The sequence below is a fragment of the Ochotona princeps genome, chromosome 5, assembly GCF_030435755.1.
Source record: "Ochotona princeps isolate mOchPri1 chromosome 5, mOchPri1.hap1, whole genome shotgun sequence".
In the NCBI taxonomy this organism is placed as follows: Eukaryota; Metazoa; Chordata; class Mammalia; order Lagomorpha; family Ochotonidae; genus Ochotona; species Ochotona princeps.
This window is the reverse complement of record NC_080836.1, coordinates 97198524-97210926: the sequence shown is the minus strand read 5'-3', so window position 1 is coordinate 97210926 and position 12403 is coordinate 97198524. Positions and strand designations below refer to the sequence as shown.

The following is a 12403-nucleotide window of genomic DNA, read 5'->3' as shown; positions in this document are numbered from 1 at the left end:
TTAAAAAGTCCTCTCCAGATCTTTAGTTCCAGAGAGGGGTCAGGGAACATGCGGGAGGCACTTAAGGAATATAGCTTGAGGGTGTGAATGAATGTAAATGTTTATCCCTAGCGCAAATACAAAGGAAACGTCAAAACATTGGCTGGGCCGCTCTAAAGAACCACAGGCACTAGGCACCCTTCCGGAGCCTCCTCCCCGTCTCCAAGGCCAAGGAGAGACGTGCGTTCTGCCCGCGCCCACCACCGGCCCTAGAAAATAGGGGGTCTAACCAGCAGAGGCGGCCACCGCTATCCCTCCAGGTAGACTCCAAACCCGGATGAGGGCCCCGAGCACGCCCGGCCGCGAGCCCCCGCCTTCGCCCGCACCCAGAACGCCAGGGACAGCGGGCCCTGCCAGCTGCGCCTGGTACGTGGCGCGGCCGGGAGCCGCCCCACGCGCGTCCCGCGGCTCGTAGTCCAGATGTGCGGGCGCTGGGCCTCAGCCGCCCGCCGACTTGGCTACGCGCGCGCCCAGAAGAGCGCGGAGTTTGGAAAGTCGTGGCGGAGCTTTAGCGGAGGCAAGGGGGTGGGAAGAGTGGGGGTGGGGGGGTGCAAGAGAGAAAAACCCGCCTCTAGCGAGTTGAGCGAGGAAGAGGGGGGGAACGGCTCTGAGTTCCGCTTCCTGAACAGCGGGTGGGTAGAGAAGGCAGGCGCGGAGCAGAGCGCTGGGACGCGCGCTCCGGGGTGACGGGGTCGACGCGGCCCGCGATGGCGGGAGAGCGGACTCGCAGGTTCACCCGGAGCCTGCTGCGACCTGGCCAGGCGGCCGAGCTCCGGCACAGCGCCGCGTCCGCCGCCGCCGTGGCCGTCAGCAGCCGGCAGCAGCAGCTGGTGAGTGCGGCGCGTCTTCCGCGCCTCCACGCGCGCCGGGGGCGGCTGGTGCGGCCCGGGGCCCGAGCCCGGCCTGCGAGGCTGCCCTAGAGGTTCGCCCGCGCCCTCCTCTGCCCTCCCCTCCACCACCCCTTCCCAGGCTGCGCCGGGGACGCGGGACGCTTAGATGAGCAGCTGCGTTGGCGGCTACAAGGCGGCGGGGGCGAGGATGTGCCTGGGTTGGAGCTGAGGTGAAAAGGCGCTTGTGAGACAAGGTGGTGCTGGGTGATGGGGTGGGGGCGGTGACCCCAGGTGGCAACTGAAGAACCGCGCCCCTGGGGCCATAGGGCTGCGCGTCCCTCCCACTTGGCGTGGGGAAGTGGACAGGACGCAGGAACCCCAGCTTTAGCTGGAGCTGGGTCTCCACCTGAACTCTGTCGCGAAAATACTCGGCGTCCGACTACAGGGTTAAGCCCCCCAGAAACCACTTTCTGGGTACTCCTGAGAGGTCTGAGGGAACAGGTAGAAGGGCATGTGGACCCATTAGTACCAGTAATTTGTGGAATTTTTCGAAAACGTTTTTGCGGGGCTGTCCCGTCGGCCACCCTGCATGGTGATTTCCTTCATTGAATCTCCTTCTAAGTGCTGGGTGATTTCCGCGGGAAGTCCCTGGGGCGGTCGCCAGCGCCTGATCCCCAAATCGTATCCACGTCTGCATCACTCCAGATGTTCATCAATTCCACCAGCGTCATACCCTGGGCTAGCCGTGGCGGGGAGAAACCTCCAGAACGGTGGGAAAGGGAAGCGAGTGGGCACTGCCTGGCAGTTACAACGGGGCTCAGCAGCCCGCTCTTGGCCCCACTGTGCCGGACCGGAATCGGTCTTGTGTGTTTCGTTTTCTTTTTGCCAGTAAATATCATTAGGAATTAAACGGCTCCTTTTTAGAATGTCAAAGAAAGTGTTACTCTTGCCAGTCACCAACGAGGAGAAAGCCAAAAGCAGCCCGAGCCAGTTCCCACAGCCAGGAGGACTATTCTCTGCAGCCAGAGGTGGGCAGGCTGAACAGAGCGGAAGCAAATTGCCTGGCAGCAGGGAAGTGGCATCGGATGGATGCCCAAGAGTGGGAGCTGGTGGCCAGGGTACCACCCCTCCCACTCACCGCTGGCTGCACCCTGCAGCCACACAGAAGTGAAGTGACCATTGGCCAGTGCTGTGCCGTGGGCGGCTTGCGCCCCTCATATCTTCATGAACAGGCCAGGAAGGACAATGCTAATGAAAGAAATTTCTTTAAGAGGGTGCAATTCAAGTCAGTGTGGAGAAAACATGGAAATCTCCAGACACGCATAGAAAAATCAGAATTACTTTTCAACCATCTTTCGGAACTGTGTCTTAGTTGTGGCTGGCCATTTTCTGTGCAGTAACTTGTCTGCCTGTGTCCTTTAATAGAATCCACTATCTGATGTGGAAATACATCACTAATAATGAACACTGAAATCATTCGGTTGGAATAAACAGCACTGATTTTTAAAATCTGTGTTTTAATTTTAAGTGGAGTCTCCAAGAAATTGCAGCCCAAGAATTTTTTGTTGAAACAATTTTTGTTAAAACATACACACACACACCTTTCTCTAACATTGCATTGGATGGGAATCCCTAGGGTGTCTTGTCAAAAGGAATAAGCTCAGTGCCTTCACAAGGCGGGGGAAGGGGGCCTCCGAGGCGAAGCATCCTTTCCTCCCTGCTTCCCTTCAGCACCTTGGCCAACACTCAGGCACTGGCTGCTGCCAAGACACTTCATGGAATCTTGCGCATCCAGGCAGGCAGCTTTGGCAGCGACTTGGGCAGTAAGAAGACGTGTTTTGTGCTTCACAACTTATTTATATTAAGTGAATCAATCTCACAGTACGGATTTCGGGGGAAACGGGACGGTGGGTGTTCTCTTGAGTTGACACCCAAATGCCCTGGATTGTGAGGGTACTGCACATCCCTTCCACGTCAGTTCCGTATAAGGGTCTGTGTGTCGAGTCTAATCCTGGCTTACAGGACTCAAGTCGTCAGGACCCCCTATCTGTTACCTCAAGTCCTCAGGTTTGTTTATCAGTGGGTAAAGACCATGGGTTTCTCACTATTAGTTCAGGCTAATGGAACTAGATATTTGGGAATCCTGGAAACCCTTGCAAGGAAAAATATCCCACAGCTGGATCTATACAAGGTCTTCACTGAAAACCTTGTGAAGGGGAACCAGAACCATCCAGAATATTCCAGAGACATTTTGGGGGTTCTAGTCTGCTTTATCCTCTGAGAACAGATGAGGTTGTCAGAGTAACAGCACAGCTTTGGGCTCTGAGAAAAGGAACAGAGACATACAGAGGCCAAGATCAACTCGGACAAGTCAAGTTTTGAATGATTTCCTGAAGTCCCCTTGTCTCACAAAGCAAGCTTCCTGATTCAGACTCTCGCCTCTAAAATGATTAGAAACATTTCTCCTATCCTAGGATTGGGGTATTTGTGTGTGTGTGTGTGTGTGTGTGTGTGTGCTCATTGTGTATGCCTCAAAGTGGTAATGCCACTAGTTGTGAATTCTCTTTTGTTTGTTTTTAATAAGGTCCTCTTTTAAGTTAGATGAGATCCAGTAAATCAAGATAAAAGCATGAATTGGTTCATTTGGCTTTCTACAATCCATTAACTTATGAACTTGTAATCTTTGCACTCTTCTATTTATGTTTGACAGCATTCACAAGAAAATTGCTAAAAACAAAAAGATAGATTACTTTGATGGAATTAGTGACAAAGATGGACCTTTATTTATCGAGTGACTTTAGGTCAGAGCAAGGGAAGAATTTGGGCAATAAGAACAAAATGTATGTAGAATAAAGGAGCTATCTAGGACCAAGAGGTACATTATGCAAAAGCACATAAAAGCAGGTGATGGGACCCTGTATGATGACTCACTCAGTTGGCTAATTCTCACCTTTAAGTGCCAGGATCCCAAATGGGTGCTGGTTCATGTCCTGGCTGCTCCACTTCCCATTCAACTCCCTGCTGGTGGCCCTGGAAATCAGACAAGAATGGCCCAAACACTTGGAACCTGTACCCATGTGGAAGACCCGGAGGAAGCTCCTGGATCCTGGTTCCTGGCTTCGGATTGGCTCAGCTCTGGCCCTAGCAGATACTTGGGGAGTAAGCCAATGGACAGAGAATATTTCTCTGAGTATCTCCTTCGCTTTGTGAATCTGCTTTTCCAATACAAATAAACAAATGTTTTTAGAAGTAAAATAGTTTTCCTCATCTGCTTGAAAGACAGTGAAACAGAGATCTTCTGCCCACTGATTCACTGCCCAAACAGCCATGAAAGCTAGGACTGGGCCAGGCTGAAGCCAGGAGCTTAGAACTCCCATCCAGAGTTCTTACAGAGCTCAGGGTACCAGATGCTCCAGCCATGGTCTGCTGCTTCCAGGGTATGTATTGGGAAGCTACATCTGAATCAGTGTAGCCAGGCTCAGCCCAGCACTCTGATACGGGATGCAGGCCTCTGGACAGGTGGCTTAGGCCACTGCACCACAGTACCCGGCCCCACGATTTTCTTAATGTATCTCATTTTGTTATTCCCCTCATTTAAAGAGGAGCCTTGCAATCCTAAGTGATTGCATTTAATCAGTATATTTTCTCTCCCCCACCCCACTCATCCAGAAAGGATAAATGAATAGAGGGGAAAGTATTCACATTAGTAATCATAAAAATGCCACTTCCTCACTTGGATGTTTTGTAACTCTTCTCTCTCCCCAATAACACTAGTTTTGATATTTTAGGGAGTTTGAGTAGCAGGAAACTTTAAACTACCAAAGAGCTTTGATTGAGCAGTAATGAATATATAAACATGTTTACATGCGTATGAGGAATTCCTAGAAGAGCTTCCTGCCTGCTGAAGTATGTGACATTTAAAAAGCTAGAGTAAAAGGAGTTTTAAAATATTTAGTGGGATACTGCAATTTCCCAAAAGCCTTCCTAGGAGGACAAGAAAGGAAACAGAAAGGGCTGTTGAATAGTAGTGAATCACTTGTTTTTCTGTTTCCACAGTTAAAAGCAATATGCAAAGGAAAGGCCCGTTGTTTGGCATTCACAGCACAATCTTCCTTTGTGGCTGAGCTCAGCAGAGCCCCTTATGACAAGGGTGTCTCTACTTCAGCAGTAATCACACAATTGTGTTTTCTAATGAGGAAGGCTGCTGACCTCTTCACCTGGTGAAAAAGTCAACACACACTTAATTTAGAAGGAGTAATTTGGATGTTACTGATTTTGTCTGCTTATGTTTTTGACTTTTCAAGGGCACTGAAGCAGTTCCCAAACACATGATAAAAACAGTGGGTCCTAGGAAACTTCTACAAGTTTTGTTTTTTAAGGAATGAGTCTGTGTATATGATTTTTGGCTTTTCCAGCAAACCTAGCACAGAGAAAGAATGGAGATAAATGTCTACAGTAAGCCATTTTTGATAATGTACCACACACCTGGCACAAATTTCTGACTCAGTTTATATTTGCTACTCCACCAAGCAAACCTAAACTGTAGTGTGAAGTGAGTTTTAAGCTGCTAAGCTAAGGAAAAACTACATTCTATACATTAAATATTTACAGCCGAAATTAGCGGAAGTTCTCACCATGCATTGTAGTGTGAGCAGTGATGTCTTAAAAATGTGTTCCAGCATGAGGCAAATGTTTCTGCTGATATCATTGACTCATACCACTCGGGCCCACGAGGGAACTGCATCATGAATTGAAAGTTGCCATACTCCCGCACTTCTTATACTGAAGCCTTCGTCTTCAATGTGATGGTGTTTGGAGAGGGAAGCATTGGAAGGCAGTTAGTGATAGATTAGGTCATGAACATGTGTCCCGTGATGAAACCGGTGACCTTAGGAGAGAAAAAGATCTTTCTCTCTTGGCCTTGTGAGGACACTGACCATCTGCAAACCAGGAGGAGAATCCTCACCAGAAACCCCACCAAAATGGCATTTTGATCCCAGACTTTGAGCCAGCAGAACTGGCAGAAATGCATTTCTTTCGTTCAGGTCCCCTCAGTGTGTAGTGTGTTGTAAAGACAACTCAGACTGTCCATCACAATGGGTAATAACAACGATTCCTTGCAGCTTTATGAAATCCATGTTGTTATTATTTTCAAAGTCTCATGCCCTCAAAAATAATTATTTCTGTCGGAAAACCCAATAGCCAGCATGAGCAAATCATGAGAAATTTTTATTCTCTTGTAGACACTGAAGGGGAAAAGATTTCTGTTGGTCACGCTTTCATGCTCAAAAAATGGGATTTCTTGAAGATTTTGCTTTCCCAATATCCTGTATGTGGTCCATTCTTTCTTTGATGGACTATCCTTTACCATATTTTGTGAAATTATTTCCTCAACTATTGAACCTGGAGTTCCAGGACACGCTTCCTTTTATTTATTTCTTATGTTTTACTTTTTAAATTTTTACTTGAAAGGCAGATTTGAGAGTGTTAGAGAGATCTGTCTGCCGGTTCACTCCCCAGTTGGCTGCACTGGTTGGAGCTGAGCTTCAGGAGCAAGGAGTTTCTTCCAGATCTTCCGCTTGGATGCAGAGTCCCAAAGACGTGGGCCGTTCTTAGCTGCCTTCCCAGGCCATATGCAGGAAACTGGATCCGAATTGGAGCAGCCAGAACACAAACCCGCGCCCATATGCGATGCTAGCTCACTGCTCCATGGCAGCGAGCTCCCCATGACACCTCCAACTGGGTCGCACGGGTTCTAGGGAATGGGAGTTGGTGTAAAATGTAGAGTCTGTGCATCTGGCTCCCAGTTTTCTAAACCAGACTCTGTGAAGTGCCTTTTCTTTTGGGAGCTCCAGCTTTCTAATGTGTGAAATCAGGACATTAGATAGCTGTTTTTGCCCCAGAGTTCTGTAGCTTTCTCCTCAGCCCTCAGGAAAGTCACCCTGGATCACCAGGTAGAAATGTCCCAACTGCTGTCTCAGCTTGCTTTTGTCGCAGTCTTCTGTCCCCCTACTTGGTTTTATACACAGCTCTTACCGCGACGTAAAACGCCATGCAGTTAGCATGGACAGTGAAAGCGATGCAAGCTGAGTCCTCAGAGCACCTGCCATAGGAAGAGCTGCTAAGAATCAGTTGACAATGAGAAGAACTGTGGCTTCTTTTCTCTAGCAACTTGTCCTTTATGGTATTCCAACATATTGCAAGTGCCACTGACTTGGTCATCAGTAAGGTGCTTGCTCAGTTCCCAAGGGCAGCAGTGGCAAAAGTTGGGTCTTAACACACTGCAAAGGCTCCTTCCACTCACCTTTCTGGCTAGATAAACCTGTGACTGTGGGATTGCAACATTGCATCAGTGAGGTTGCCTTGCATGGCCTAGCTGTTAATGTGTGTGTTTACAAACCAGAGGCCCACCACCCTCCTTTGAAGTGATACTGATCCACTTGTATTTCATAGCAGTATTCGTGGGCTGGGGATAAATGCTTGTGTTTTCCGAACTCAACATACTGACCTATATTTCATCATATAGAAATAATAAAATTTAATGAATATCACTGAGTTAGTGGCAATGGAGAAAACCGCATGCCTTTGGAAATGTTGATGTTTTACAATGGCATTCAAGTGGAAAAGCCTCCCACTAATGACTTAGGATGTATGGGCCACAGTCATCAAAAGTTCTTGTACTTTGTTCTGCTAAAATGTGAAAATGTTCAGTTATTCTAACCCATTTAACATACCTCTTCTCTTGACGTGTAGGGCTGGGGGAAGTGAGGCAGCTCTTTAATTTAAATTAAATATCAAAATGGCAGAATTCAACAATAGGATCTGAAGAGGAGTCTATTTGAAAAGATGACACCATTTAGAATGAATGCAATGAGCTATTCTCCCTATAATTGTTTTAGTAATTAGCAGTTTAAATGACTAATTGAGGCTGTCAAAGTGACCAGTGGCTTTTGGCCCTTCACAGCTTCTGTAAGAACACAGGCAGGAACATTTGACTTGACAAACATGAAACAAAAACCTGAGAACTTACTGTTCAATGGAATATGATAATTAAATTATTCCCGAACACCCATTGCTGATTTGATTAGCTCTTGAAAGTTCCATTGCCACAGCTCTTTAGAATGGGAAAAAATGGAAATTGGCTCCAGTTGAGTAAGCTCCACAAGCAGCACTGTGGAGTGCTGCCGGGGGGATGCCAGCCCTATTTTCGAGGGGAACATGCAAAGATGGGGAACTTAGATTTCATGATATATGATTTTCATGTTTTCTATGTTATTCATTTATTGAAGAATCAGACATTTATTTGAAAGGAGATTTTATGTGCAAGCGAATAAAAGGGATTCTTGTTTGCTTTAAGACCTGTCTGTTCAGATAGTTCTAAATGTATCCCCGGGTGAGGCTGCTAGTAATAAAGTTTACTGGCACACTAACCTACAGAGATAAGATTCTTTCAGGACCTTGCTGAGTGCTAACAGGGAAGGTTCATTCATTAACTTCAGTTTTTTGAAGGCCAAGCGATTGTGTGGCCACCATCCAATCCGTTTGAAAAAAAATGTACCTTGTTATCATGAGGAAGCAGTGGTTTCCAGACAGAGTAACCTCCGCCAGCAATTTAGGCTTCCTTGAGTTTGTCTTTAAAACAAGAATAGTGAACACTGAAACTGCTAACAATATTTTAGCCATAAAAATCGAGAACGTTCTTTCTCTTTTCAGATATTTTCAGAGAATTTTAAATTTTAGTAAAGCCATTATTTATTAAAATATCTGACTTTAGCAACTGGAGTAATGGCTCCATACGACCTGTCGCCTAATTTGTGTTTCAGCAATGGAAGCTGGCAGAGTGAAGGTGTTGTGAGCACGCAGCGAAGGGTGCGTGTGTATACCTCCTGGTGGCGTGCCACTTGGCCAGATGGTAGACAGCCATGGCCAGGTTTGGACAAGTCAGATTCTTGCAGCTTCGTGGCGACTCAGAGAGCAGCATCCAGTCCCATTCCCTCTTCTGAAGAGAATACAACTCATGTGCTTGAGGAAAGCGCCTTGGCCGCTTCCGGTGCTGACTGCGGTCGGGCCGGCCTCCGCCTTGTGGTTGGGGTCAGGCGCCCGTTAGTGCCCACGTGACAGAATGTAGGTGAACAGAGCGAGACTTTGAACTCTTCTTCCACTCGGGTCCGCCTCGCTGTTGAAAACCAAGCAAGAACCTCTCTGTTTCTGGCTGTTTGTTTACTTGGCTGTGGCTCTGTTACCTCCTCCCACCTCGCATCTGAGTTACTTTGGGAAGGACATGGTGTGATTTCAGAAGTGTTGAAAGACAACAAATTGTTCTTCCCACTCTGTTCCAGGCTTGTCCTCCTAGCAAGCTGATACCTACTAAGCTACAGGGGATTTTATTCCACAGACACAGATTGGTTTTAAACACACAAAGTAGCATGGAGATTGACTGTAATTTACTGTAAATTCACTTCTGAGCAGGTGCATTGGGAAGAGCCCGCCTTCGTTAGGATTAAAGGGATGCCACTTGCCACAAATGTCTTTCCAGCACTTCACTGGTGGCCAGTATGATCTCTGACCGAGCTGTCCACACGCTCAATGATATGCATTGGTTACGTCTGCAGGATCAGGAATATGAAGTGTGGTTTTATGCTCATACTCCCCAAACCCCAAGAACCTCTAAAACCAGGGCTTGTGGCCCTTTGCAAAGAGGAAAAAAGCATATGCTGGAGATGGCAAAAGTATTAGACCCGCTAAAGGGAATCTAAGTGTCTGGCTTACAATGAAGATATTTCTAGAGACTCCTTCTTGAGAGGAAATATTTCCAAGGTCCAGAGCGAGCATATTTGATCTGCTCACTAACAGCAAAGTGAACTGAAGGCAGTTCAATTCAGGGTTCTCAGGAAAGACTACTCAGAGATAAAAATAAAATGTTAACGGGCACATGTTTGTGCTCTTGAATAAATAAGATTCAGTGAAACAGGTGCTGTATCCGTTCCAGTACTGGCTTCTTCCCTGGCGGGTGCCTGGCTGGCACACAGGCCTCACTGTTTGACCAGGGATGTTATTGTCATTGCTGCTGATGCTGTCAGCAGTCTCGTGGTTCAGACCAAATATATCTCCGAGCAGAGGGCAGAAAATGATTGATTAAAATTCAGGAAGTGTGGGCTGGGGCTCTGCTAGCAGTCCCAGGCCCGTGCTAAAAGCTGCTTATGTTGTTTTAATTCTTAATAAATAATTGCGTCACAGTTAGTTTGTCTCTCTCCCCCGAATGCTGTTTTTTAACTTGAAATGCTTTTCTTTCCTTCAGGTTATTTTCCTGACACTTCTTTAAACTTATCAGTTGACTCAGGTTTCTGTTTCATTAAGCTCTTATTTTCGTGTAAGATCTTATTTTCATAGCTGTACTGCCTAAGCACTTGTAGTTGTTATTAAGTTGATTCGTAAAATAGAAAAAATAGTGAAGAAAAATCTTGTCCTCACCCACAAGCCTACCACCCATTGGTAACAACTTTTGGGTTGTCTGTTTGGGTGGTTTGTCAGTTTACAAGGAAAATTCTTTTGACACTTCTGAGTTAACATTGAATACTCAGATTTTTAATATGTGCTAAGTGAGTCAAGCTATATTTTGTCCTGTGAAACCATTCTACTGGTACTTGTGACGAGCAGCAGCTTCATGTGAAATAGAAGTTTGAATAAGGAAAAACTGTACTATTTTTTTTAATACTACAATCATAAACACTTGGACTTGAAGGAAAACTTAGTCCAAAATAGATAAGGATACGGTTACGATCGTAGAGCAAAGGCATGGGGTGGTATCAACTCCAGCGCCATTTCTGCAGCAACACTTTTATCTTGTATCCTAAAATCAGAGCTGGGAATGTACTTATCATAGGCCCCTGCAATAAAACGGAGAATGCCTTCATAGACTTTCTGAGTACTGGTCTATGCACACAAGTTGTAGACAGCTTGTCCGGCCCTGGAACAGTACATTTGAGCCTGTCTATCAGGTTCCTTAATACGTGAAAAGGGGGACAGGGAGAATGGAAGGCTCATGGGCTGAGCTTTGTCTGTCTCAAAGCTATTGTCATCTAAACACAGTGATGAGGCTTGGCCGGAAGCAAGGATCGATGGCGACCTCCAACAGGGTCTCGAGTCCCCTGACCACCAGGTGAGTCCCACTACAGGCAGCCTGGTGCCTGTGGCTCACTGAGTCCGGGGAGCTTCATTTCTAGGCACAGTGTCAGAGATGCAACCGTGCTACATTCTCCATGGACAGGTAACAACGTTGACGACAAATGCTGCTCTAATGATCCTTAGGTGTGTCACTATGTGGTCTGCATAGGAATTGTGTCTACACTGATCTTACAGGGAGAAAACTAAGGTTTGCTGACTTAATCACACACACACACACACACACACACGTGGTGTTGGGCTTGGGATTTGAATTTTAACTTCCTTTGGAAAAACAGGATTTACTTTACTTTGTCTTAGGACAAGAAAAGCAGCCCTTGGGGGTGATTTCTTCCTCTTTCTAATCTGTGCATTTTTGTGGTAGCTTTGCAAAGATGTTGACATTGTAATCTCCCACCACTTGACCATACACTCACTTACATGAAAAGGGGAATTCTCAAATATTATTAAGATAAAGAATCTGGATATTGGGACATTATCCTGGTTTGCTCAGGTGACTGATTGCCGTCATGGGAGTCCTTAACAGTTGAAGGAGAAGGTAGAGAGTGAGCAAGCGATAGCATCCGTGTTGACTTTGAAGCTGAGAAGGGGCTGTGAGTGAAGAAGGTGATGCCTTCCAGAGGCTGGCAGTGGGCTGTAGCTGACCTCTGATATGAAAATGGGAACCTCAGCTATACAGTCTCAAGCAGCTGAATTCCACCAACAACCAAAATGAGCACAATACAGGTTTTTCTATAAGGTCTCTGGATTGGACACAGACCTGCCAACACCTTGATCTAAACCTGCTTACCCACTTCTCTTCTTTCCTTTGTTTTTGTTGTTGTTGTTGATTTTAGTTTTCATTGATATAAAAAGAATATATTTCATATATTTCACACGTCTAGTTCCCTCCTTTTCATTCCCTTAATCCCCTCTTATTTGCTTTTCAAAAAATTTTTGCAAACATGATTTTAATCCACTCCATAATCACAGACTTAATTCTCCACTAACCGTAATATTCAACAAATAAAAAGTAGAAAAACCATAGGAGGGTCGTGCAAGGTGTGTGCTCCAGACTGTCAAATGTCTGTGGCTCCTTCCTAGCTTTCCATCTCGTCCCTTTCTGGCCTCTGATCTCCCCACCCTCCGCAGCTGCCGCACCTGACCTTGTGAGCACACACCCCTGCTGGCGATCTAGACTCCTTAGGCCTTCAATATTTGCCAGAAAGTGTTAGATCTCACCTAGAACCATCCTCTTTGCCAGTTTACTTTCCAACAGGGCTCTTCTTCAACTTGCTTCATGTTAGTGCCACTCAAACTTTGATTTTCCGAATTTGCCATGAACTCTTCTCGGGCCACCACCGACCAGGAGC

At 46.4% G+C, this 12403-nt stretch overlaps 1 protein-coding gene across 2 annotated transcripts in view; it reads left to right on the top strand.

The window, feature by feature from the left end:
- The first annotated feature begins 654 nt into the window (after positions 1 to 654).
- Positions 655 to 12403, top strand: part of DOCK10 (dedicator of cytokinesis 10) — a 271550-nt gene continuing 259801 nt past the window's right edge. The window contains exon 1 of one of the 2 annotated variants that reach the window (XM_004576766.4): positions 655 to 869. In XM_004576766.4, coding sequence (XP_004576823.2) covers positions 747 to 869 — 123 coding nt within the window. In that variant the 5' untranslated portion in view covers positions 655 to 746. The remainder of the gene's footprint in view (positions 870 to 12403) is intronic. The other variant, XM_058665077.1, reaches the window with a different exon arrangement.